We start from the raw sequence: 27,117 nt of genomic DNA, 5'->3' as shown, positions 1-27,117 counted from the left end.
CATGTTGGTATCCAGTTTTCCCAACATCATTTGTTGAAGAGACTGACTTTTTTCCATTGGATATTCTTTCCTGCAAGTAGTTCCATAGTTTAAAATATTTTTACATAATGCCTCCTAAATTTATACCTTCAACCTGGACTTTTCCCTTGAATTCTCATGTCATTTTCAACTGTCTACTTAACATTTCTACGTGGATATTTAATATATTTAATTTATATTAACTTCCCATTGTCCACGATAAACTCTTAATTCTCCTGCCTCTTCAAACATACTTCTCCCACAGGCTTCCCTATCTAAGTAGATGGCACCACCCTTCCTTCAGTTGCTTGGGCTAAGAACTTGGGAATTACCCTTGCCTCCCCCTTGTTTCTCATATCCTTCATCTAATGCATCAGTAAATCCTATTGTGTCCCTCTTCAAACTGTATCCAGAGCTGACCACCTCTCAAGATTTCCATTGCTACTTAGTCTTAGCATCATCTCTTACTATTTCTGCTCTTCCTTCTCCCCCAACTTCTCAGCATAGGTGCTTTTAAAATGTGGTTGGATCATGTCACTCTTCTGCTCAGAATTCACCCCAGCTTCCCACCTCAAAGAGCCAGTCATCAAGGCTTTATGACATCCTCATCCTCCAGCTGCAATAGCCATCTGGCTGTTCTCATGCCACATAGCCCTGCATCATGTCCTCACCTCAGATCAGTTCCATCTCAGAGAGGCCCTCCCCATATTATCCTACGTAAAATATTTGAGGCCTTTCTCTTCCCTCTACCTCCAGCCTTAGTTACATTCTGTCACTTTGTGTTGCAGGCTGAATTATGTCCCTTCAAAATTCATATGTTGAAGTCATAACTCCCAGTACCTCAATGTGACTATGTGTGGAGATAGGGCTTTTAAAGAGAACTAAGGTAAAAAGAGGTCATATAAGTGGGCCCTAATCCAGTGACTTATAAGGATCCTCATGAGAGGGGTAATTAGGACACCGACACAGAGGGAGACCATGTGAAGACACAGGGAGAAGGTGGCTATCCATAAGCACAGGAGAGAGGCCTCATAAGAAACCAATCCTGTTGATACCATGATCTGGGACTTATAGCCTCCAGAACTGTGAGGAAATACATTTCTGTGGTTTAAGCAACTAGCTCTGTAGTATTTTGTTATGGCAGCCCTAATCAACCAATCAACCTAATCCTGTGTTTTTTTTTCTCTGACCATAGTATTTATCAATGTTTGATGTGCTTTTTTTTCTTGATAGAATGCAAACTCCATAAAGACAGACTGATATGCCTCTAACACCAATAGTGCCTAACACATGCTAGCACTCAAACATTTGTTGAATAAATGAACACATCCCTTCTGTCACTATTATCCTGGGGCCCATAATTATCCTCTTGGGTTACTAAGTGACTTCCTAATGAGTCCTATCCCTTCTTGCCTTTTGTTTCTCTTTTAGACCTTTCCCCAGCTTACCTGTCCAGCCTCATCCCTCACACCCCCTCACATAGCACACATTACCCATCCCCACACCCCCACCCTGCCCCGTTCCAGCCAAACTGAACTGTTTTAGAAAAAGGAAATCCCACTCCTCTGGTCTCTGGACTTCAGTACATATTCACTATCCCCTGACACACCCTTTGCCCACCTAATCCCTGCTCATTGAGATACCTCTCATGTTTCTACTTGTCTCTCAGTAGAGGGCCATCTGTCTTGTTCATTATTGTGTTCCTAGAGCCAAGTACAAGATTTGGCACAAAGTGGACTTGAGCAAAGATTTATTGAATGGATTCTGAACTCCCTTTGCTTGGTACAAAGGTGGCTTCTGTGCACTCTTCCCCACTCACCACCAGGAGGAACCATGGAGTAAGGGAAAACAAGCCAGCTTCTGGGGGTTCAAATTCTGGCAATACTATGTGCCTCTTTGTGACCCCTGGACAGGGTTTTCTGAGTCGGTTTTTCCTTTCATGTCAAGTGGAAATGATTATACCTACTAATTAGGGTTTTTGTGAGAATTAATTGAGTAAATGTAAGGGCCTTCAAAGTCTTTTTGCTATTTCTCCCCTCTAGATTCTGAGCTGTGACAGGTTCTTCACCTTGTAGGAAGCTTTGGGAGTGTGCTTTTTAGCTCCCCTCACTGCAGAAGTGCTTCCTCTATTATCCCTTACCGGGGGGAGTGTGCCTGTGTGTACAGAGGGACCTTGGCTCCCTTGCTCACCAGTTATGTGGCAGTGGGCAAGTCACTTAACTTCTCTGAACTTGTGTTTCCCCAACTATTAAACAGGGATGTTAATATTTGCCTACTTGACAATCTTCCTGAGAATGGATGTGAAAAGCACTTCATAAACTCCTAACCTGGACAGCCTGGGTGGCTCAGCGGTTTAAGCGCCTGTCTTTGGCCCAGGGCGTGATCCTGGAGACCTGGGATCGAGTCCCACATCGGGCTCCCTGCATGGAGCCTGCTTCTCCCTCTGCCTCTCTCTCTCTCTCTCTCTCTCTCTGTGTGTGTGTGTGTCTATCATGAATAAATAAATAAAATCTTTAAAAAAAATAAAATAAACTCCTAACCTGCCCTTGGCCTTGAGTCTTTTCTCTTAATGTCTGCTGTAAGGTTAAAAGGATTTGCAGCATGGGTCTCTCCTTGGATGGCCAAAGTTAGGGCCTCCCAAGATAGAGTAGAGTGGTCACTCTTCTCCCACATACCCAGGCTTGCTTGGGTAGATTGACTTCAACAGGAATTCACCTGACAGATCCTCCCTGGGGCCACATGGCTTATCTTACTCACAGAGCTCTTGGCTCTGGCAGGCACTGAGATGAAATAACTGTCATTAGACAAGGCCAGTCACTCTTATGTGCTGAGACCTCTCTAATAGTTTCATGTAGACGGTTCAAAAGGACATAAGGTGTTCAAAACTCTGAAGGGCCCACCTGCAGAGAAGGAGGAAGACAGAGTCCCCATCTCACCTCATCCCCAGTCCTCAGTGCACTGGGACCTGGCATGCTGACCTGTTTGTATTTATTGTAAGCAACTCAGGTCTTTGCAAGTGGTACCTGGCACCCCTTCTCCTCAGCTGGAATCCTTTTGGGTGCTGTCCATCTATCTGCAAAGGATGATGGGAGGAGTTAAGAGCAACTATTTTGTTTACTATATGCCAGGGAAGTATCATTCTTCAACCTTGGGGCTAAAGCTGAGGTTCCCTGTGTACCCTGGAGTTGCTAAGAGAAAGTCTTGAGTTCCTTTGCCTGGCTGGGGAGTTCTTTAGGAAGAGGGCTCTGCTCTGTTCAATCCCTACCTCCTGGTGGCCGAGGGAACTGGCCTCACAGTCCTGACCCTCCCAGTCCACACTGCCAGCTTCTAGGAACCTGGTTCCTGTCTAAGTAAAGGTGGGGAGAGAGAGAGCTGAAAAGCACTATCCTCAATACACAACTAGTCTTCCCAGGACTGCTTTTTCTCTACCTGGCTTTTGAAATGTAAGCTTCCCTGAAGGTTGGACTTGGAGTGCGGGGTGGTGTGTAGGGGGGTGAGTAGAATGTCCCAAAACTCCCATTTTGGAAGTAAAGATCCAAACTAGTGCCAGAACTTGAGAGAGCACTGGTCTTGGAGTCACAGGCTGTGAGTTCAAGTCCTACTTCCTTATGTACCATCTGTGTGATTTTGGGTAAATCTGTTAACTTGCTATTTAACAAGCAGTATATCCTCATTTGTGAAATGATACTGTAATATAGTGTCTCCTTCACAGAATCATCCCAGGGTTCTCACAGATTAGGTATGTCATACACTTAATAACGTGAAGAGAAATGTGCTATACAAATGTAGGGCATTGCTTGTATTATTGCTCAAAAAACGTCTTCTGAGTGTTCCTCAGGCAGTGTTCTGAGTGTTCTTCTGAGGGTTCCTAAGGCATGGGCATCCAGTCCTGGATACTGTGCCATTGGTGATAAGATCCTAGTGACTATTTTAGGGGAGTTTCAGCCACTTATGGGATGGTAGAAGCATCTACCTTGGAGTAAAGAGTCAGGGATTTAGATTCCAGTCTTACCCCTTTCCTATGCCCTGTGACCTTGGACAACTCAGAGCCTCTCTTCATTTGTATGTTGAGAAGGAGGATGCTCTCTGTGAGTGGGAGGGGGCAAGTGGTAGAGAGTGAAAGCAAAATTACTATATGAAAGATCCGGAACATGGTAGCTGCTCAAGTGCAAACTTAGAATCTGCATCTTCATGTGTTTGGGCCTTAAACTAGAATTCAGCAGCTCCCCATAAGTCCAGAAGTTTGAGTCACTCCTTGTGCTGCCAAGTATTTTAGAGAAGGCAGGTATGTGCTTTGAAATCAAAGATATAGGGCAGCCCTGGTGGCGCAGCGGTTTAGCACCGCCTGCAGCCCAGGGCGTGATCCTGGAGACCCTGGATCGAGTCCCATATCAGGCTCTCTGCATGGAGCCTGCTTCTCCCTCTGTCTGTGTCTCTGCCTCTCTCTCTGTGTGTGTCTCTATGAATAAATAAATAAATCTTAAAAAAAAAAATCAAAGATATAGCCTAGCTTAGCCAGTAAAGGATGAATGCTGTGAGATTGGGGCCAGTGGTGGTGGGGCTGTATATATTGGTTGGGAAAGCAGGGCATTTTTCTCTGAGGCAGGCTTTCCGCAGAGGAAAATCTGGATTCAAGAGAGATTAAAAGTCTCAAAGGTAAAGGAGAGATGTAAGGAAATGGCCTGCATTGAATCACTGCAAAGGACAGTATTCATCAGAGAATTAATTTGGAAGGAAATAGAGTGTGAAATAGCAGCAAGGCTTTCAGCTCTGGGCACCATGGCCTTAGAAACCGAGTCGGCACTTCAGAGGCTTGCCAAGGCCCAGCCTGGGAGCTACATCCAGGAAAGCAGCCCGGGGATGCCCAGAGACCACAAATTGCTGAGCTCGGAAGGAACTGATTGAGTGTGTAATTAAGGGGAGGGTTGTATAACACTTGGGTAAGTAGAACTTGATGGGGTCAAACCAGCAGGGCTTCTGGGAGATGAGAGAGCAGTCCCTGGAGTGGTTAGTAACTGAAGCCAGATGCATAAAGTTAGATACAGCTTACCTGGGCCCTATGGAGATGAGGACGGAAGAGCTCAGGAAGGGGAAAGGATAAGTGATTGCTCCCTAAGTTGAAGTATCCCCAAATGCTCAGTACCTTAGTGGTTCTACTCTGGGAATGAGCAATGGGAAAAATCCCCAGAAACTGAAGAATCAGAGAGGCTGTGACTTGGCCAAGGTCACATAGCATGGAGGAACTGTAATGGATTCTGGGTCCTGATTGTGCATCCAGAGTGCATCTTGCTGTGCTACACTGATGGTGACAGCTGGAAGGGAACTGGCCAGAAGAAGGGTCCTGTATCACAGAGTAGGGGTAAGGTATCATTCACTGTATATTTGTGGGCAAGATGGGTATGTGTAGGTTGAATACTGAAACAGTTATGTATATTCATAACTAGTTGAATCCCTGGTATTACCTAACCCCACATGACAGGACCCTTGCTCACCCCTCAGCCTCATGCCCTGCCTCTTGTTCTCCCCTCAATTCTTGTGATATTGACTCCTGCTTGTCATCTAGACCTCAGCTTAAACATGACTCTCTCTCAGGTGGAATATTTCCTTACGCGTTTATGTGTATGTTTAATTTAGCATTTACTTTTGTAGAGGTACAACAGAAGCCCGGTGGCTAACACAGGCTCTACAGCCAGACTGCCTAGGTTGATGCTCCATCTTTTAGGATCTGTGTGATCTTGAGCAAGTGACTTAACTCCTCTGTGTCTCAGGACTCTTAATCTAGAAAATGGGAATAATGATAGTATTTACCTCACAAGACCTTGTGAAGAGTAAACATGTACAGTGTTTAGAACAATGCCTGGCACATAGGAAATGCTCAATAAATGTCAGCCATTATTATTTTTTGTTTTTATTTTTATTATGCTATGTCTCCCTCCCCTATAATCACCAGGAACCTTGTCTGGCTTGTTCACTGCTGGACGTTTCTTCAGCACATAGATCATGACCTGGCACATAGTAGGGCATCAATACATATTTATTGAATGTATTTGCTAAATTAATAAAGTAACCAATTCAGTAGTCAATCTTTTTTCAGAGAAGTGTTTTGTGTTGTCTGGTAGGCCTCTAGGCCTCTGCCCATTTGGACATATTATTTAATAGTTTGAGGAAAAAATACAACTGAATAACCAGAGGGTGCAGGCTGGATATACTTACTAAAGACATAAAACCAGGAAGAATAGCTTATTGAATGGCTGAATGAATGAGTGAATAAATGATGGATATATTTGATATGTCCATGCCAATATCTTTTTTTTTTATCCTGGGCCAAATATTATGAGATAAAACTTACTAGGAATAAATACAAAGTTCTTGATTTCAAAATCAATTGCCCACAATAAGGTTGTTCAGTGTGAATCAATAGTATGATGTGTTTCTCAAAATTCTAAATGTGCTGTGGTACCTGGAATGAAGGAGGTGATGGTCCTGTTCCATCCCGCACAGCTCAGAGCACACCCAGAGAACTGTGCTCAGATGTGGGAGCCAGATTTGCTAGCAGAAATAAGCAAACATGCCAACTGGAGAAGGACCATCAAGGAGGAGGGATCAAAGGGGCTGAAGACCACATTCAGACCAGTGTGTAGGCTATAGGGACATACAGACTTTAGGTTCATATAAGGAAAATCTGTGAAATAATCCAAGTTGGCCATAGATGAATTGGGCTACTTTAGAAGAATCCTGTCACGGAGGATTTTGAGCTTACACTGGCATTTAGCTAGAGTGTTGTAAAGGGTCATACACCATCCAGGAGCTGGAATAAGTGGCTTTTAAAGTCTCCACCCACCCTGAGAATCTATGGCTCTGATTGCACAGCATCTTTCATTCTTTATGAAAAGTCTGAGTCAGAGGCAGGCCTCATTTTTCTTTTTATGTGGTCAGGGATGGGGTTTGGTCCCCTAATTTGATGATTCTGAACTTTAAAGAAGGAAGAGGGAAGCGCCTGAGAATCTGGTGACCTCACTGTAACCCTTTAAAAAAATCCATCATGTTGGGCCAGTTGGGCTTGGATGTGCCAGGGAATACTTTAGTCCTGCTGCTACCATCATCCCATCTTAGAATTTCCTCTCTGGTGCAGCTTTCTCCAAGGCTTTTCTGTGTGAACTTTCAGTGCCAGGAGAGCAACAAGAAGGCTCTGTGGGTCTCCCTTCTGAAAGAAGAAACAGTTCCCAGCTCCAGCTAGAATCTTCTAACAGCCCAGCCAGCACATCTGTGAAGCTTTCGAATTTACTCAATAGAACAGCCATTTCAGATCTCTGCATTGCAAGCCTGAGGTAAATCTCAAAAATGCTCTGATAACTCAGCTTGTGCTAGGCATATGCACATATGTTATCTGATATCCATCTCCCAAAAACTCTGTGACACTGAAATTTAAAGCAGGTGGCTCAGAGAGATCAGAGTCAATAATTGAGTAGGAGGCAGAGGCAGGACTCAGACTCCCACCTTTGACCTCAGGGTCAGCTTGATCTCTGTCCACATCCCCACATCTGTCCTCTGGAGTGTTGCTTTCCTTTTGCTTGCCTCCTTCCTTTTGGTATTTTCCTTTCTCCAAAGCTTACCTCCACCATGCTCTGATTCTTTACCTCCTTCTTGTGATCTTTCTGCCAAGGATGGCATGAGTTCTCTTGAATCCTCAGTCCCTGCCATTCAATTGGTTCTTCTCTTCCTCTCTTAAAATAATATTTCCATGATCTTAAACTTTATTTCTGTTTTCCTTCTACCTATCATCCTATTTCTCTTGACTAGTACTGCCAAACCTACTGAGTGTGTATAATTCCATGGCCCCCAGTCTCTTTTATACTCAGACCCTTTTCCCTGGTCATCTGCCTTCCATTTCTTTACCAGAAATGCCCTCCAGGAGACCACAGCATCAGTTGATCAATTTTGAGAACGATTCTTAGTGTTCTCACCTTTCTTGATTCCTCAGTAGCATTTGGCCTTGTGGATCACCTCCTATTTCTTAAAAGCCACTCTTTCACCCCCTCAGGGGTAACTCTATACTTTTGTAGCTACTTCAGTGATTGATTCTTTATCTGGACAACCATTTCCCCATCAGTTACATGAGAGAGGTGGACTAGGGTCATTTCTAGGGTTTCTTCTTATACTATAAATTTCAGTTTCTTTTGCTGGAACTTCTTCCCCCACTTTTGACTGTGCCAGTCCTTCATGACTTAGTTCTTTGCCCTCCGTTTGGTTCTCTTCTCTTACTTCCATGGAGAAATAATCCACACTCATCTCCATGTGGAGGAATTCATATTTCCATAGCTTTTCCAAACCTCTCACCCTCCCTGCCCTTATGTCCAGTTGTCTGCACATAGATGCTACATCATCCCTTCATACTTAGCACTTCCTCAACCCCAAAGAACACTGGCTCCCAACTTCCCCAATTTTTACCCATGATACCAGAGGCTTGGATGAGGTATGGCAGGGGGGAAAGCTAAAGGCCTCTAAGCTACATTCTGAGAAAATAAGAAGTAAAAAATAGGCCCAGTATCTGGGGAAAAGGATTTAATAGAGGAACAACAAAAGAAACCATTTAACTCCAGATCCTTCTCTCCTCCCTAATAAGTCTTTCCTAGGAATGGAACCAATCTTCAAGCCAAAAGGGCCAAACATTGTTGGGATGGATGAAAGCGTAGGTGACTACGTAGTGCCAGGTTGTTTTTAATGAGTTCAGATCCTTCCCAGTGAAGAAACAGTCACATGTCTTACCTCCTGTCCTAGTCCCAGAGCATGTAAAGGTGAACCACTGGGGCTGGCTGGGGGAAAGGAGGAAGCTTGCTCTAGAAGGAACTGTCTGAGGGATCATAAGGGATTTCCAAATATGGGAAAAGGGAATAAATCATTTGGTGAAGTAAAAAGAAATGAGTTCAGATCTTCATATACAGATGCATAATGCTGTGAGATAGCAAAAGAAGTTCTAGATGTTACTTCAGAGAACAGTCTAGGAAAAGTTAAGATACTTTTGGATTTTTAGTTTCAGAGAACCAAAATACAAAGGCAAATGTGGTCCTAGTGTTTCAAAATCCATAAAATGAGAGACTCCAGAGTCTGAAGATCAAGGGCTCTTTGTCCCCAGTAGCATCTAGAGTGGACTCTTAAATAAGTAAAAGTCTGTGAGCACTTAGGAAAGAAAGCAGTAATCAGCATTAGGAATCATAGTTAGTGAAACTATCTCTTTTCTGTTTGGTTAACAGACCAATAAATCAAATATTCCCAAGAAATTTGATAAAAACCTTTCCAGGTAATGTTTTTTAGTCTTCATGTCGGCAACTTCCTTTTCCTCAGTCATGCCATACCTGTGTTTGTAATGACTTGTTCAATGTCTGACTTTTTTAGCAGACTATGAACTTGATGAGGACAGGATACAATCATGCCTATTTTGCTGCTGTATCCATAGTTCCTAGTTTTGTACGTTCTGACTAAAAAAATAAAAGAATCAGTTACTTAATAAGTAGATGTAAAATGTGAGCTGGGTGGTAATAGGCTTATAAGTGATTGCAAAAGTACATTTAAAAATTAATAAATTACTGAATTGATGTCAGTCTAAGGTTAGCTCTAACTAAAACTCTTAGAAGAAAACCTTCATGACATTGGATTTGGCAGTGATTTCTTGGATACAGCACCAAAAGCACAGGCAAAAAAAGAAAAAATAGACAAGGTAAACTTCATTAAAATTTTAAAACGTTTATATATCAAAGGACACTACCAGTAGAGTAAAAAGGCAGTCCACGGAATGAAAGAAAATTTTTATAAATCATATTTCTGATAAAGGATTGCTTCTAGAATATATAAAGAGCTCCTACCATTCAATGCACAAACACATGCACACACACAAATAAAATTCAAAAATGGGCAAAGGACTTAAATAGACATTTCTCTAAAGATATACAAATAGTCCCTTAGCACATGAAAAGATGATTAACACCACTAGTCATCACGAAATGCAAATCAAAACTACAATGAGATACCACTTCACACTCATTAGGATGGCTATTATTTAAAAAACCCAGGGGTACCTGGCTGGCTCAATCAGTAGAGCATGCAACCCTTGATCTCAGAGTTTTAAGTTTGAGCCCCATGTTGGATATAGAGATTACTTAAAATCTTTTAAGAAATAAAAATTAAGGGGCAGCCCGGCTCGACAGTTTAGTGCTGCCTTCAGACCAGGGTGTGATCCTGGAGACCCAGGATCGAGTCCCATGTCAGGCTCCCTGCATGGACCCTGCTTCTCCCTCTGCCTTGTGTCTCTGCCTCTCCCTCTGTGTCTGCCATGAATAAGTAAATAAAATCTTAAAAAAAAAAAAGAAAGAAAGAAAAAAGGAATAAAAATTAAGGGACACCTGGGTGGCTCAGTGGTTGAACATCTGCCTTTGGCTCAAGTCATGATCCCAGGGTCCCAGGATTGAGTCCCTCATCAGACTCCCAATCGGGAGCCTGCTTCTCCCTCTGCCTATGTCTCTGCCACTCTGTGTCTCTCATGAATAAATAAATAGAATCTAAAAAATAAAAATTAAAAACCCAGAAAATAACAAATATTGATAAGGATGTAGAAAAAGTAGAACCCTTGCACATTCCTGTTGGAAATGTAAAATGGTATATAGCCACTGTGGGATACTGTATTGGCAGTTCCTCAAAAATTTAAGCTTTGAATTGCTATATGATCCAGCAATTTCACCTCTGTAGTTAAAGAAGTAAAAAGATTTGAAAAGAAGTTAAAATAAGTTTAGGGGAAAAATAGTTAAAGAGAAAAGAAGTAAAGGCAGGGACTCAAACAGATATTTGTACACACATGTGTACATGATTCACCATAGCAAAAGATAGAAGTAACCTAAGTGTCCATAGACAAAGGAATGGATCAATAAAATGCTAAATACATGTAGTGGAGTATTATATAGCCTGAAAGAGGAAGGAAACTCTGACACATGCTACCATGTGGATGAACCTTGAGGACATTATGCTAAATGAAATGAGCCAGTCATAAAAAGCAAATACCATATGTTTCCACCTATATGAGGTACTTAGAGTAGTCAAAATCATAGAGACAGAGAATAGAATGGTGGTTGCCAGGGCTGGATGAAGGGGAAAATGGGAAATGATTGTTTATTGGGTATTGAGTTTCAGTTTTGCAAGATGAAAAGAGTCCTGGAGATGGATAATGGCTGCATGAGAATGATGTACTTAATACTGCAGAACTATACACTTAGTAAAGTGGTAAATTTTGTTATGTATTTTTTTATTTTTTACCACAATAAAAACAAATGGATTTTAAAAATGTAGCTATAGTGTGAACTTCAGGATTTTATTCTGGGACCTTTCATCACTTGGATGAAAGTCTTAACATACTTGATACAAAAATCAGAACCAATGCAAAGGATGTTAGAACAGGTTTTTAAGGACTTTAGGATTCTGGAATGATAGGTCAAAATTAGCATTGAAATTAAAGAGGAATTAACTGTAAAATTCTGGATTCAAGATAAAAAAATAAGCAAAAAATATATGGAATTAGGAGTAATGACTTGTTTTACATGCAAAAGATCTTGGGGTTTTCATTTCCTAAAATTCCAAAGTAATCCCATAGTAAGAGCAGCGGGGGAGGGGGAGGGTCGGGAGGCAGGGAGGTAAACTTTGTCCTTTTAGAAGAACTGTGTTTAGATAAAAGGAGGCAATTGTCTCACTGTGCTCTATGTTGATCAGAGAGTACGAGGGCACCAAATACTGTCTTTAGTTCTTAGCAGTATACATTCAAGAAGGTTATAAACTGTAAAAAAAAGAATAGAACTATGGGAGCTGTTAGGGAACTCAAAACTTGGGACTTCGTGGGTATTGTTTGATGGGCTAGGAAGGGGACTAGCCAGGAAAGAAGAAAATTAGGAGGGACCTAATAGCTGTTTTCAAATATCTGAAAGGCTGGCATATGAACTAAGGACTGTCCTTGTTTTGTATTTACTCATAAGGGTGAAATTGTGATGGACAAAAAGCTAAAAGAAGCTTGATTCATTGTGGTTCTAAATATTGGAACCAATGACATTCAATAGCATGGCCTCCTGTTACTGGATGGCCCACCTGCCGGGACTACTGCAGAGCAGAGGGTTTGTCCTTTCCAACACTGTGCATGATTCTTTCTTTCAGTTTCTTTGTCTCAAAATCTTGGCATCTTGACTCCTCCTTCTTTTTTCCCCCCAGTATCTGATGAAATCTTGGGAGTTCTTCCCTCACAGCTCTCTTGGCTCCACCTTTCACTCTCCTTTGCCAGCAGCCTCACCTCCTTGTCCTCCTCCACTGGAGGACTTTTGCATGCCACCAGTCAGCTTTCCCAGCTTTTGGGCTGTCCCCTGCTTCAATCCATTCTGCATGCCCCTGTCAAACCCATTTTATACAGTAATTATCTTATCATGTAATTTCCCCGATTACACCAAAAAGTGGTTTCTACAGCTTCCCACATCAAGATGAGATTTCTTGGCTTTTGGGGCCATTCTTCCTTCTCTTTCTTTTCAATTTCATTCTATTACTCAAAAGACTATTTTAGTGCAGCTGTTCCTTTAGTGTCAACTGGTCTGATCATCTTCCCCTGTTCTTCCCTACGTCCATTCCATCATTTGTGTTATTTGGGTCCTCCACCCCCAGCTTTATTATAGGGACTGCCTCATGTATCACAACCACCATGAAATCTTTCCTGGCCACCCAAATTCACATGGGTCCTTCATTTCTCTCATTCATTTAAGAAATATTTACTGATTCCTCTTAGAATGTAAGCACTGTGCTAGATGCTGGTGAATATGTGATAAGAAAAATCCATTTCTTGACTTCATGGAGTGGGTGAGATAGAATAAACAATGCTGTTAGGAACAAAAATAGGATGTTGTGATACAAAATGATGTGTGTGTGTGTGTGTGTGTGTGTGTGTGTGTGTTGGGGATGGGTGGGTGTTTTGATGGATAATCAGAAAAGACCTTTCTGAGGAGGTAACAAGCTGGGACCTAAAGAGGTGAAGGCGTCAGCCACTAGGAAGAGCTAGAGTCAAGAGCATGCTAGCCCAAGGAACCAGTATGTGATTCCAGAAACAAGAGGAAGAACTTGGCACACTGGAGATACTGGACTTAGAATGGTTTGTCTGGAGCATAGTGAATAAGGATAGAAAGGGCATGGAGTGAAACTGGAGAGGTGCCGGGGTGCTTGGTAAGCCATGTGAAGGATCTTAGAATTGTATTGGGAAGCCATTAAAGATCTTTAAGGAAGGTACTGATGTATATAAACTCAACTTTTTAAGATCACTCTGGCTACTGTGTGGAGAGTAGACTGAAGAACAGCAAGAGTGGAAGTAGAAGTTAAGAAATGAATGTGGGGAAAAAAATAAATGTGGGGGGTAGGGGCGCCTGGCTGGCTCAGTTGGAAGAGCATGCAACTCTTGATCTCAGGGTTGTAAGTTTGAGCCCCATGTTGGGTGTAGAGATTGCTTAGATGAATAAATAAATAAAAAGTTAAGAAAAAAAAGAAATGAATGTAATAGATCAGGTGAAAGATGGTAACTTGAACTGGAATGGAGAGAAGTAGATGGATTTAAGATATATTTGGAAATAGACATAAAAGGGTTTGCTGATGATTTTACGTGAGGAGTAAAGAATTATGAATGACTGACTGCCTGTGTCTGATCTGAGAAGCAGGTGGTTGGACCTATAACATTTATGGAGGTTTGATGTGGGGGAAATTCAGAAGGTAAGTTCGAAGTGCCTGAAAGAATCTCACAAAGCAGTGTTATGGTGCCAGTTGACTGAAAATCTAGACGTCCTACAAAAAGGCAGAGAGTGAGATAGAAATCCTAGAGCTATTAGCAGCCAGATGATGACTGGATGACTTAGAAGAATAGGCAAAAGGCCTGGGACCAAGTCAAGGGCCTGTTTGCATGATGATGGGAATGACTGAAAGCAAGGGGAGAGATTAGTAATGCAGGAAGGGGATCGGAGGTATAATCACAAGACCAGTAACTTCATTCTATGTGGCCCTAGTCTGTCTTTATTGGCAAATTCAGTAATTAAGTCAGCGTGTAATGTGAACATGGAATATGGTGATGCAGAGAATGGTCACACTCCATACTCATTGCTACCATGTATCTTCTCACTAAAATGTATGTACATTCCTTGCAGGCAACTACCATACATACCTTCCTTAGATTCCCCTAAGCCCAGCACAGTGCAGGATATGAAGTAGATGCTCAGCGCTTCTTGATTAAGTGGTAGTAAGGCTTTTTATAAAGGTCCTTGCTGAGACCATGAACTCCATTACACAGTGCGATAGATCCTTTCTTTCCTGGGCCAAGTGATGCCTGGTTCTTTCTATGGATATGATCCCTGTATTTCCTTACTGGTATTATTACACTTTTAGGTAGCAAAGATTATATTTTAAATGCCTTTCCTGCAGGCACTGAGAACAAGGATGAAGAGAATTCTAGGGATTCTTCAGCTTCATCAACAAGGAAAAAACAAACTAATCTTCACGGCAGCATGTTGACGTTTCAAAACTGGCATTTAATTATTTACATACCTTAGTATAATCAAAGGTACATATACACTTGTATAAATAAATCTGTGTGTGTGTGTAAAAATTCTTAATAGCACAAGTACTGACAGCTAGAATAAAGAACTTCACCAGAGCCTGGGAGAACTTTTGCAGTTGGAGAACAAAATAAATCACAGTAATCCATGATTCCCTGTAACCAAATACATTTGGATTGAAGGCAGTGGTGATGTCTCAGTCTCTAGCAAGGTGCTAGGCTCTGCTCGGCTGCATTTGACACTAAGAACCAAGAAGCCAGAAGCCTGTGCTCCAGAGCTCTTACAGCACCACTGAGAGCAGAACACTCGTGCTTGGATCAGATCGATGTGTGAGGATGGGCAGGAGTCTCCAGGGAAAGAAGCACACAGAAGGTTTCTGTATGAGAAGTGGGGAAAGAAACCTTCGTGAAGCTTGGTAAAGATGAGAAATAAACACAAGTTCCCAGGGGTCTTTAACAGAAAGAACTCGGGCTGCAGCAAAAAAAAAAAAAAAAAAAAAAAAAAAAAAAAGATTCTTAAAAACATCAATCCATCCTGACCATTAACTAAGTAGACACTGAATAACATTGAGATTTGTAACTTCCTTCTGTCCTCAACTCTAGCTCCAGACACTGGGGAAAGGAAGTGGGTGGCCAGCCTGGAGCTGTGAGCACGCTGTGCTGTACGGTAGGAAGAACCAAACTTCCCAGAGCCGAGCACCATCCCAGTCCTGTCCTGTCCCTGTCTCCCCACCACAGCGAAGACCTGCACTTTGCTGGGGCTGAATTTTTTCAAGCTGTTCTTTGGAATCTCGGGGTCCTTTATAATTGCTTTGGGCTCTGAGGGAGTATTTTGCAAGGAGAAATTGAGTTCTTTTGTGTTTGGTGAAATAGCTGCATTTTTCCATGCTTTAAATATGTGTAAGGAAATAATTTCTGAATCTTCTCTTTATCTTCTCTGTGATCATATACTCACCTTCTTCCTCTAGCAGCACCGGTTGCCAAGCACAACTGAGCACTGAGCCAGAAAGTTAAGAGTGTGGACACCTGTAAGCAGAAAACAGATCACGCCTATTACAGTAAACCAGATAAAGAGCCATGTTAAAGAGAGAGATCATTTTTATTCCTCTGGTCCTCATAGCATACCTTCTTTTTAACTTAGTTTATTATTTAACTCCCTCCAACATAAAATGTTTGGCCACAGACTGTTTTCTGTGCTTTACAAACTGTTTGCTATAGAGGTGTTGTGAGAATTTTACCACCAAATTAAGATGCTGTGACTTGGTGACTTTGAACAATTACTGGTCTGGGTTGGAGAAAAGAATGTGACGGTAAGGCTCAAGTTCTTTAAACAGCACAGAAAATACAACTCAATTTAATGTTTTTTAAAGCAAAAGAGATGAGTTTGTGAGCTGAAGGATTTTGCCAGTGACTTTCCTGCGTTCTCCCTCCCACCCCCAGCCTGTCTCCCACACCACAGTACACTCCTCCTGCTGAACTGCCAAAATGATCACTCAAATCCCTCCCTTAAAACGTTGATGAATTTCAGGCTCCTAGGGGGGCCACACCCAGCTCCCTGTGACCTCCCTCCCTCTGCTCATTTATTACCCCACCTCCTTTATAGTACCCTTCCAGTTTCCTGGCCTTTACTGTGCCTTTACTGCGCCCACTTCCTCTGTTTAAATGCCTGCCACCTGCCTTCCACCCAGGAAAAATCATCTTCCTGTTGAGGCTTCGTGGCACCTTCCTTTCTGGCCTTCGGCCCTTTGAGCCATCACCACAGCAACGACCGGACTGCACTGTCATGATCAATTCATGCACCTGTTTCCTCATCCCAGCCTCAGCACAGTTCCAGACACACAGTAGGTGCTCCCTAGGTGGTAGTTGCTGAGGAAGTGAGTCCTTGTGTTGAATACAGCTTCCCTGTCCTTTCAGCACTTTGAAAGTTCTCAGAAAAGGAAAAGGAAATGACTAGAGACCATTTAAACGGAACACAACCACCACCCTACCTGGGGTACCCCCCTGCCACTGGGGAGAAGGAAGAAGAAGAGTGAGGCCAAGAGCCCAGTACCGCTGTGGAGGTGCTGTGATTTCTCTAGTTTACCATAGCCAGAGCTGGCTACATGACCTGGGAGGGAGGGGGTGTGAAAAATGGAAATGTGGGCTCCCCTGTCCAGATTATTGAGAACTTCAGCAGCCCAAGCCTCAGCCCAGGGCAGCTACACAGGTCACATGTAGCCATGGAAGCTGGCCCTGGTGACAGCAGGAGAGTAGGGAGGCTGGGAAAAATTTTGGATCAATTTATTTTATTTTATTTATTTTCTTTTATTTATTTTATTTTATTATTTTATTTTATTTTATTTTATTATGATAGTCACAGAGAGAGAAAGAGAGAGAGGCAGAGACACAGGCAGAGGGAGAAGCAGGCTCCATGCACCGGGAGCCCGACGTGGGATTCGATCCCAGGTCTCCAGGATTGCGCCCTGGGCCAAAGGCAGGCGCCAAACCACTGCGCCACCCAGGGATCCCTTTTTTTTTTTTTTTTTCAATTTTTTTTCTAAGAGTAGCTTTAAAATCTGTAAAAATTTGTTTTAGAATTTCTATTTTCTCACGCCTCACCCCTCATAAGACCCCTACAGTAATTTATTTTCATTTAGAAGTACAGATTTTCTCAAAATTTATTTTATTTCACTTTGCTTTAGGAAAAACAACACAAACTCTTTTAGTTCACCCACACCCCACCACTTAACCCCTGAAATGAAGTAAACACATCATTATTGCATTTCCTTCACTCAGTCCCCCAATTTGGGGGAGACTGGCTGGGCTTTCACAGGGTTATGTTAACAAGAAATATCTTTATCAACCTTTTGCTAATTTTTAAAAATTAGTTCTCGACATGGGAGTATCAAGCCTCTCAAATGTGATTTTCACATCATTCTTAGTAAATTAGAAACTGTTCTGTTTAAACCCCAAACGAACTCAGTTTATCAGATATCATCATGATGAAATGTTGTTGGTATCTGCTGACAACGTAAATGAATGATTTATGAAGGGGTCTCTTCAAAACTCCACTTCAGGGCAGTGGACAGCTCATTCGCACTGCTGCATGCTGTCCAGCAGGGGGCCGAGCGAGCAGCGCCACATCCCCAGCTTTTCCCAGCAGGGGCCACCGGGCCGCTCCAGCTGGCTCTGGGCTCCCTCCGAGGGCCAGTTGAACAGGGACCACAGCACTGTCAGGTGCAGCCGGGAGCAGGGCCACCCAGAAGCCAGTCCAGTGGACAGATGCCAGGGCCCAACCTTCCTTGGTTGGGGCTCGCATCTCACGTTCCCCGTGCTTAGATGTTTCCCTGCTCACTTCCATAAACTTCGAAGCCAGAGAACTGAGGAATGAGAACCGAGGAAGACGGCTAAATTTATGGAACAAAACACTCATTTTACTCTCCTAACATAAAATGTTCACCACACAGGGCCATCTGAATAGATCCGATTGTGCCTGAATTCTTAAACTTGAGCTCAGCTTTCTCCTCTGCAAAGGAGATGATTACACCACATACCGTTTAGGCCCTCCAAGGTTAGCAGGAGCACACGTGGAGGTGACTGGTGGGGGAGGTGCCGCAGCAGTCATCTCACTTTTGTTGCCTGGGGCTCTTGTGTTTCTGAGATGACAGGGCAGCCAACAGTGGAAGAGAAATTGGCTCTCAAACACACCTATCGCAGAAACCGTCACAGGCACAGGAAGGACTCCGACTGTAGAGCGCCAGCAGAGCCCAATTTGTACCAGTTTGTCTGCAGATGACTCTGCACCTGCTGCTCCTCCCTTCTTCTCTCACCTGTGAACAAACTCACACCCAGACGCCCAGTCACTCAGCCAAAACCACCTAGGACGTGAAGCAATACACACACCAGGGCAAATTCAAGTGCAGAGAGACACGCATGGCCTGCAGGATGCACACTGCCCAACGAGGGCACGAGTGGTGGGCGATGAGCCGTGCCCAGACTGAATGGGGCCACAGTGGGGACGCCGGCAGGCAGCGAGGCAGGGGACACCCCCACGGGCTGGGGAAAACCCCGACTCACAGGCACAGTGGTCATGTTTTACCTTAGCAAGATTCAGGGACACTTCAGAGCTTCTGCAAATGAGTGAAAATATACCCTTGGCCTGAATTGCTTCACACCATTTAACTGGCTCTCCCAGAAATTCCTGGTAGAGACCATTCATTACCCCGAGAGGTAAATTTCAGCGCCGGGGGCCAGGGTTGCTCTTCTGCCCACCACTAGGCTTCACAACAGAGACAGGACTGGTCCCGGGACAAATCTTCGAGTGGTTCTTACTCAACCACCCAGAGAAGATGCTCCACCTAGGCAGGCACTTGGGCAGGCTTCCCCTCACCTTCATCCACCTGCTGGGACGCAAAGCCACTGTGTTCCTCGGGTCGTGTGGCAGCTACCATGCCCAGCACTAAGCAGACCGGAACTGAAATGAACACAAAAGGCTATTCAATTTTGTAAGAAACAATATATTTTATTTTTCTGACACCACAGCTCTGGTGAGTGGTTTTGTACCAAATTTAATGGAGGTTACACAGAACGTTTTACGCATGGGAGGGGAGGGAAGGGAGGAACCACAAAATTAAAAACAAAAACAAAATCCTGGATAGCTTTTAGCATCTGTTCCACTCCCACATTGATAAAATTCACTTGGGAATTCCTAATAAAAGGAGAACAGAAAACAAGGTGGGGAAGGGAGGGCGTGTTGGGGAAGAGAAGGGAAAAGCAGCCCACCGAGCATCCCAAACACAGGCCTTTCCCTCCCGGAGCCGGAGCCGGAGCCGGAGCCGGGCCTGGGCGACACCTGGCCTGGAAGGCGAGGCTTCCTTAGATTTACTTCCCCCAAGAAACACCGGGTATTGCAGCTGCCAAAGGGAAAGAAGAGGAAAGCAGAGGTCGTCCTCGGTGGCGGGCAGGCTGTGGGGGGAAGGAAACACTCAACCAAGGGGAGAGGGAGAGGGAGGGAAGAGAGAAAAATGTGAAGGTGGGTTTGCAGACTGGGAGAGACAGACAAGTGCGGAGAGCACTCGAACTGAAAAACAAACGTCCTAAGTTTCATTATTTTTAAAAAGAAAAATCTCCCCCCTCCCCCCACCCCTCGCTGAACTTAGTTCCTTTTTTTGTGCTTTTCATTAATACTCTGCTCTGAGGTCGTAGTTTGGTTTTTTTTTTTTTTCTATACACTGGAGTTGAAAGAAAATAGTCCAAAGGTCTGAAGATGGATTCTCCACCTAAAGTAAACAGCCCAGCATTCCTGTTCTCCTCTTGTCCCAAAGACTAAAGTCTCTGCTAAAATCCCTTTTACAATATAGTACAGTACACAAAAAAATAAAGCCCAAAGCAAAAAACAAAACCAGAAAAGAATCCTGGGAGAAGCCAGTCCAAAGGACGTAAACATACAGAGAACGGTGCAACACATGACCGATGGCAATTCTCAAAGCACAGCTACAGATTCCCAAAAGTAGGTGCCATCACAGGATACCCAAGTCCACAAAAATAATTTTTAAAAAATAAATCTTAAAAAAAACACACCTGTTGATTAAATGAATCATTTGTTTTCAGGTAAATCCATACATTCTCAAGTTCCCCCCTCCCCCAAAGCAGCCCTCGGGTCTCTGTTCTCCTATTGCATGACCAACGGTGTTCCTGGAACTCCCTCAAAGCAGCTCGCAGGACCTGGAATCTCATCTTGACAAGGATCGGCACATCCAATCTTAGCAGCTTAAAACATCATGTTTCCTGGGTTGCCAGGTCCTTGGCTAAATCCACCCATGCCCACGTCAGCGGCCATGCCCCGGGGCCTCATCTGTGGGGGGATCATGATGTTCTGTTGGGGTCCCATCATGCCCTGCATGGACATCATCATGCCTGGAGAGCCCACGGGCCCAGGGTGGGTGTAGAGCCCAGCAGGCCCCCGATCCTTGCCAGGAATCATGCCCACGGCAGCAGCTGGGTTGCTCATCAGGGTGGGCTGGCCAGGCATTGTAGATTGTGCTGGTGACATCATCCGATGGTGCGGTCCCATCATGCCTTGCTGGAGAAAGGCTGGTGGTCTCATTGGGTTGTGGCCTGGCATGGATGGGGCTGTCCCGAGGGGGATATCCGGAGTTCCCACTGGCCCTGGACCTCCCATGCCAGGTAACGCCAGTCCCATTCTGGGTGCTTGTTCACCCATCATCCCCTGCATGTGCGAAAACCCAGGTCCGGGGCCCTGGGGCTGTTTACGGCCTGGGACTTCCCCTCGAGGGAAATACTGCAGTGTCTGGCTGGGCTTCTCAGATGGAATAATGCGAGACAGATCAAACTCCGGTATTCCAGTGGCTCCGGGTCGGATGACCTCCTGCAGATCTGGGTCTGTAAACACCGAAGGCATGCTGTTCCCCAGGACAGCGAAGGAGTCGGGACCCCCGGGGCCTCCAGGCTTGCAAAGTGCTGCATCTGCTGAACTCTGGGGCAGGGTGCTGGGGCGACCGAGGGGGCCTTCCCCTGGGAAACCCATGCCTCCTGGGAAGTTGCCCTGCCCCCCGCTGGGGCCATTGTGAGGGAACGGAACCTGCTGTGGAGGAGACTGTACTGGAGGGAAGCCCTGGGGGAAACCCATCCGTCCTTGAGGTACCATTGGAGGCTCCTGGGACCCGTGGCCCATGATAGGATTGTGTGACATCAAGCCGGGCCCCATCGGGACCCCGTGAGGAGGTATGTTGGGTCCCATGGCATTCGGAGAGGGCATCTGATTGGAGTGAGAAAGTGGCTGGGTCATTCCCATTGGGCTGAGGGTTGGCATCGGAACCACAGGGTTTGGACCTGAAATTCGAGGATTCTGTGTATTAATGCCCATTCCTAGAAAAATAAAGATATCAAAGGAATCACCTTAACCAAGAGCAGCTTTAGAAAAACTATCATAAACCCAATTAACAACAACAAGATCATTGTGTATCAAATGTGCAAGGGGCTCTGCTGGGAAAACATACAACACGAAATCCCTGCCCTCAGCGAGATTAAAATACATTTTGGAGCGTACAGGCCAACAGCCCTACAAGAGGATATATTCTGAGTCTTAAACTCAGACTACATATGTTGTAAACCTTACAACGTAAGGGTATGTAGAAAATAGCCAGGAAGAAAGTCTGTGTGAAAAGTCACAAATTAATATAAGCAAATCAATTCAGCCTTCTTCATGGGAGGCATGGAACATAGATGAAACGAATTTGTCTGAATCACTTAGGAACGGTCCTCTTTGGACAGAGAGGATTAGCCCTACAAATCCAAGAATCAGAAAGAAGGCAACATGCCGGTTCTACTATAGTCCCTAAGCCATTTAAGTAGTTGGTGTCTCTACAGAATAACCACCAGGTATGGTGAGGATGGTGCTAGGAAACAGGCTGTGCCCTGTCTGAAATCCTGTGGCTGCTTAGTGGTTGGAGGCGGCCCTTCCAGAAAAACACTTGAGAATTAAAGACACTCCGATCTGCATGTTAAAAAGAAACACCTCTCAGTATTTCTCCAGGAGGACCCCCACTGCCCTCCCACCCCCTCAAAAGGGAAAAAAGTACCCATCCAGGTACACAGAAGCATCAGAACTTCTTTGAGGAAACTGTAAGAATCCTAAGGAAACCTGCTTTCTAACAAACACATTGAATCAAATGAATACAAAATTGTTCACGTTCTCTTCCTCTAGTTAAGACACTTGATTCTATTGACGGTACTTCCCAGCGTGTGCCGCTTCCATCCATTGGGGGTCTGCAGCCGGCTGAAAAGCATGCGAGAATTCTCTCTTTTGTCTAACACTCGCTCAGTATCCTAGCTTCCTGATTTCTTACCTGGCATATTATTCATTGATGGCAAGTTGGGAGAACGTGCTGGAGGGGAGTCGTCATCGGAGCTGGCCACAGTCTTGATGGCGTCGTGGTATAAAGGGGTAGAACTGGGCATTGCAAACTTGGACATTCGAGACATCATAATAGACAGCGGGTTCTGGGAAAGGGTTGGCTCTGGAGGCATGGTGTAAGGTGTACTAGAGGGAAGACTTCCAGGGATGTTCACGGAGGCAGACTGGCTGGCTGTGGGGGGTGGGGGGCCGCCTACAAGAAAGCAAAATAAAACAAGAATGGGCAGGAAATTAGATTCCTCTTAAAGGCTATCAGGCCTATGATTATGAACTAGCAAGGCCAAGAATGAGATGGATGAACAGGACAGTGTTATTAGACCCAGAACACAAATCATCAGTCTTCTGGTCAAGCTGTGTGTGTGTGCAGAGGGGTGACCAGTGTGACAGGGATGCAATGCACCAGAAGACATGAAGACACACCAAGAATGCAGTAGAGACAGAACCTCAAGCTTGGGAAGGGCATGGTGTAGGGACAACTATTTCACTGAAAAGAATGCAAAATAAGCAGATCTCTCCCTTGCCGATCATGATTCAGAATTCCACTCAGGTATTTAGGACGCCGTGGAGCCGGCCCAGCGACTCAACCCCAGGTGCTAACTGCGTCACCCTATACACACGCTCTTGATTAATTTCCACAACCACAACGTCGGCACTGAGCAGTTCTGAGGAGGCTGGTTCTACTGTCCTGCTCTTGTGATCCGCTACCCAACTGGGAGAGAGACGCTTCAGCTGGCTGGGATACATCCTCGATCTTATTCTGAGTCTAGTTTTTCTCAAGCAGAGACCACATGGACCTAGTATTTATACCTCGACGCTCATCTTCCACTGACCACCTCCGGCCCCATTCACAAAACCACCATCATTAGCCAGAGCTTCCCCCAGGAAGAAAATGCTGAGAAATTGCAGCTGATCTCTGAAAACAGCAGTCTACCAAGGAGAAGGTTTTGGGTAACTGTCTCTGTGGTCAGCATGTATTTATGAGAACCACTAAAGTCTTTCAACAGCCTCCCCTTTCTGCTTACGATTATACTCAGGGCCTGTGGACACGAGGGCAGCCCCCTTCAAGTGGGCAGGTCTAGTATTGAAAGAAGTCATATTTACCCACTGTCCGAGGCATTTTACTTCACCAACCCACGTGCACTGTGCAAATGTAAATTATTCTGTGGAGTGACACGTGTCCCATTCTCCCTCTTCCTCTGAACAGTCCTACCTGACAAACACATTCTGCACTAAGAGCTGTGTGTCTCTGCCAGGATTGGATACTTAGTGCGTAACCCCGCGGAAGCACCAATCACGCACCTGGCCTCGGATACGTCCGTCTCGGCAAAGGCCACCTCCTCCGGTTGCATAATCAAATTAGGACACCAGTTTTCTTAAAGTACATAAATGAGGCTTTTGCAATCTCCGGCTACAAGGTGCAACTGCTGTGAGGACGCAAGCATACTGACCTGACTCTACACTGCCCAGCATGGCTGGGGAGGCCATGGTGAGGGGTGCTTTATGGTTTGGAGGGATCCCGGGACTCTGAAGGGGAGGTTTTGGAGAGGAGGTCCATCCAGGTGACGGGGCAGGAAGTGATGGAGACTTGAGGTGAACAGGCGAAGCAGCAGCAGACCCCAAGACAGGGGGGGACTTAATGGAAGCAGCAGCAGCTGGGCCCGCCAGCATGCCTGCCAGCTGCGATGGAGTCTGGGGGGACTTGAGGTTCCCCGAGGGTGAGCCCAGCATTGGTGACTGGACTTGGCGCATCGTGGGAGATTTCAGAGGGTTAATGCCTGGGGAATGTACCTGGCTGCCTGCCACAGATATATCCAAGGGCTTCCGCCCCAGGCCACGCTGAACTGGAGGAGCTGTGTTGAGGCTAGTGGGGTTACTGGAAGGGTTGAGAGGTAGTGGTGGCATATGACTGAGCCGGCTGTTAGTCCTTTGGTCGGGCCCAAGTGGTTCTCTGAGATTCCGCAAGCCACTGTTGCTGCCTGGACCCTGAGACATGGGAAGGAATGGTCTAGGGCCCATGCCGTACTCTTGCTGGGGGTGCTCACCAAATGGCAGGGGCACCATCTTCTGCTGAGTGGGCAGCAGGTCTGCGCCACCTGGGCGTAATTTCATCATCTCCTCAGGGCCTGCCCCAGCCTCTCTCATCTTCTGAGGTATCATCTGAGGGTTGGATCCCATGCTGACGTTTAGACTGACATCTCCCTTCATCCCACTAGGAACCATCCCAAACTCAAGTTCCCGACCAGGGCCCATCTGTGGGGGCATTCCTTTCGGAAAGTCACCCCTGGAGGGACTCAGAGGGCCCTCAACGGGTATTCGAGGGAAAATGGGATTACTCCCAGGCTCCATGTGTCGCTGGGAGCCTGGGATCATTCTATTCATCTCCATGCTGGGCCTGCTGCTTTCCATGCTCATCCCCGGGGGGAGACCCAGCTGCTTCTCTGCCAGCTGCTGTTGAAACATCTCTTCGGACAATCCTTGGGGGTTTGGGAAGCGTTCCCCTCGGCCTGGACCACTGAAGACACCCTGGCCAGGTGGGAAGTTTCGACCATCTGTGATTTTTGGCACATCGTCTGGCCAACTGACTCCAGAAAGACCTGGTCTAGATGCTGGGTTGGGGACATTCGGCCCCTCCATTTCTGAGTTTATCATTCCTGCAAATCCAGGGAGGCGCATCTGGCTCCCTGGCATGTTGGGATGGGGAGCCATGCCCCTTGGGGGCAGAGAGTGGGGCATGTTGATCCCATCGGCAAAGGGCTCCGCGCCCCCTGGCCCCCAGCCTTCGCTTGGGGCCATCTGATATGGAGGAGGAGGCCCTCGGACCACGCCCCGAGGCCCATGCTGATGGACCATCATGTCCTGGAGGGAGCACTGCTGCACGACCACTTGCTCCTGCTTCCTCCTCTTTTCCTCATAGAACTCCTGCTGCAGTTTCAGCCAAGCTATCTGCTCGGGGGTCATATGGTCCAAGTGGTCAGGTCCCATGGGCCCAGACTGGGAGTTCATGGAAGGTGGAACCATTTCATCTGGAGAAAAGGGCACATCTCTATGTCCTTGAGGGCCAAATGGAGCTCCCACATCTGTCCGGGGCCCAGGTCCCTTCCCTAGGCTTTGGGATTGAGCCATCATGGCCTGTATTGGCCCTTCTGGTTTTTTCTGAGGTCCATCTAATACCCCAGTGTTCTGCTGGGGTCCCCCACTTTGTCCTCCTGTGAATTCTTTCTCATCGGGGAAAAGCATCCGTTGGATGTCTCGGAGCGTTTGTAAGGAGCGCTCCCGGTGCTCCAGCTGCTCCTGAGACAGCCCGTCGGGGTTCTCTCCCAGCGTGGGGGGCTCTCCACTGGACACTGGAGGAGGCGGAGGGGCTTTGGGATCTGCTGAAGAGCTATTGCTCCCTTGGGACACAGGGGTCACTGCTCGGTTATTGGGTGTCGAGTTTGGCCCGGTACCGTCTGGGGGCAGTGGAGTAGAGCTGGCAGGACTGCCTACAGAAGGGATCAGTTTGTTTTCTACACCAGGACTATCCCGGTCCAGGGGACGTGGGGGTGCAGCAGGCTTGGGTGCTGGTGCCGGAATGGGTGGAGTCGGCTGCAGTCTGGTATTCTGGGAAGAATTCTGGTCCTGGCTGGCTGGAGCTGGGGGCTGTTGTGGGAGGGTTTTCGGATCATTCCGAAGGGCAGATATCTGTGTGTTCTGAAGATAAACAAGATTTTAAAAATCATTGGTAAATGGTATGGAAAGGCAATTAAAAAAGCAAAACATGTTATAAAGGATTTGTCCCAGTTCACATAAATCTACTCTGACATTTGCTGCAGAAACTGCCCATGTACAACCCCAGTCTGGACATGGAGACGTTCTGATTTTTTTCTTCCACTTTCCTGTCAAATGGCATCGTCTTTCCCTTGCTGAAGATTATGTTTCAATAACTTTATAAGCATGCCAGGGGAGAGCCACTCTGCCAAAGTGAATATATTTGAGTATCTATTTCGAGGAACAGGTTTGATATCACATGTCTACTGTGTATTTCTGATTCAAAGAGAGATTAGTTTCTTGGTATGTGGGAGGCTGTACCTAACACCCTTCTTTTCCCCGAAAGTACAACTAGGTATATAGGCTCCTCATTGTCAGTCAAGAGGTCTGATGTTTTCAGCTGCAAGGGAATATACTTGTCACTGACAGCTCTGTACTCTAGCAGCCAGAGGAAGCAGGGAAGGCTACGCCGTTCCAGTGAGAGTCTTCTCTGACATGGTGACTAGCACAGTACTCCTCTCCTTGAGTTTCCAGGGGGCCTGATAGCTCTGGTTTCTGTTTTCAGTTTGTGATCACTGATTCCATATTCGATAAGAACTTGTACATTAACTGTAGTAAGATAATCCGTAAGCAGGAAGCGTCTGTGGGGAAATCTGAGGCTATCTAGCCCACGGTGTCTCTTGATCTGTTCTTTCCAATAGACAGCAGACTGCCCTTTTTATAGGTCAGATGACAGCCTCATTATTATTTATTAAGTACCGACGCTACACTAAGTCCTGGGTGAAAGCACATGCACCTGCGGGGACACGGATGCTGTCTGCGTGCGGAAGAA

The 27,117-nt window shown here is 45.6% G+C and overlaps 1 protein-coding gene, 1 long non-coding RNA gene and 1 other non-coding gene across 13 annotated transcripts in view; 2 read left to right on the top strand and 1 right to left on the bottom strand.

Annotated features, from left to right (window-relative positions):
* The first annotated feature begins 4,470 nt into the window (after positions 1-4,470).
* On the top strand, positions 4,471-15,708 carry LOC111090703. Its single transcript, XR_005372704.1, has 2 exons — positions 4,471-7,346; positions 14,491-15,708. It is a non-coding gene; the product is annotated as an uncharacterized LOC111090703 (long non-coding RNA).
* Positions 8,755-8,878, top strand: LOC119864017. The gene has a single exon (XR_005372822.1). It is a non-coding gene; the product is annotated as a small nucleolar RNA SNORD22 (small nucleolar RNA).
* A 3,395-nt stretch (positions 15,709-19,103) lies between the features above and the next one.
* The window catches only part of BCL9 (BCL9 transcription coactivator), an 83,095-nt gene continuing 75,081 nt past the window's right edge, over positions 19,104-27,117 (bottom strand). For 8 of the 11 annotated variants that reach the window (XM_038561976.1, XM_038561980.1, XM_038561983.1 and 5 more), the window contains 3 exons: positions 23,987-26,228; positions 22,471-22,731; positions 19,758-21,490 (listed from right to left, as the gene is read on the bottom strand). In XM_038561976.1, coding sequence (XP_038417904.1) covers positions 20,373-21,490; positions 22,471-22,731; positions 23,987-26,228 — 3,621 coding nt within the window. In that variant the 3' untranslated portion in view covers positions 19,758-20,372. Of the gene's footprint in view, positions 21,491-22,470; positions 22,732-23,986; positions 26,229-27,117 lie in introns of all 11 variants that reach the window. The other 3 variants (XM_038561986.1, XM_038561985.1, XM_038561981.1) reach the window with 3 other exon arrangements.

The sequence above is a fragment of the Canis lupus genome, chromosome 17 (genome assembly GCF_011100685.1).
Source record: "Canis lupus familiaris isolate Mischka breed German Shepherd chromosome 17, alternate assembly UU_Cfam_GSD_1.0, whole genome shotgun sequence".
Classification (NCBI taxonomy): domain Eukaryota; kingdom Metazoa; phylum Chordata; class Mammalia; order Carnivora; family Canidae; genus Canis; species Canis lupus.
This window is presented reverse-complemented; position numbering and strand designations above follow the sequence as displayed.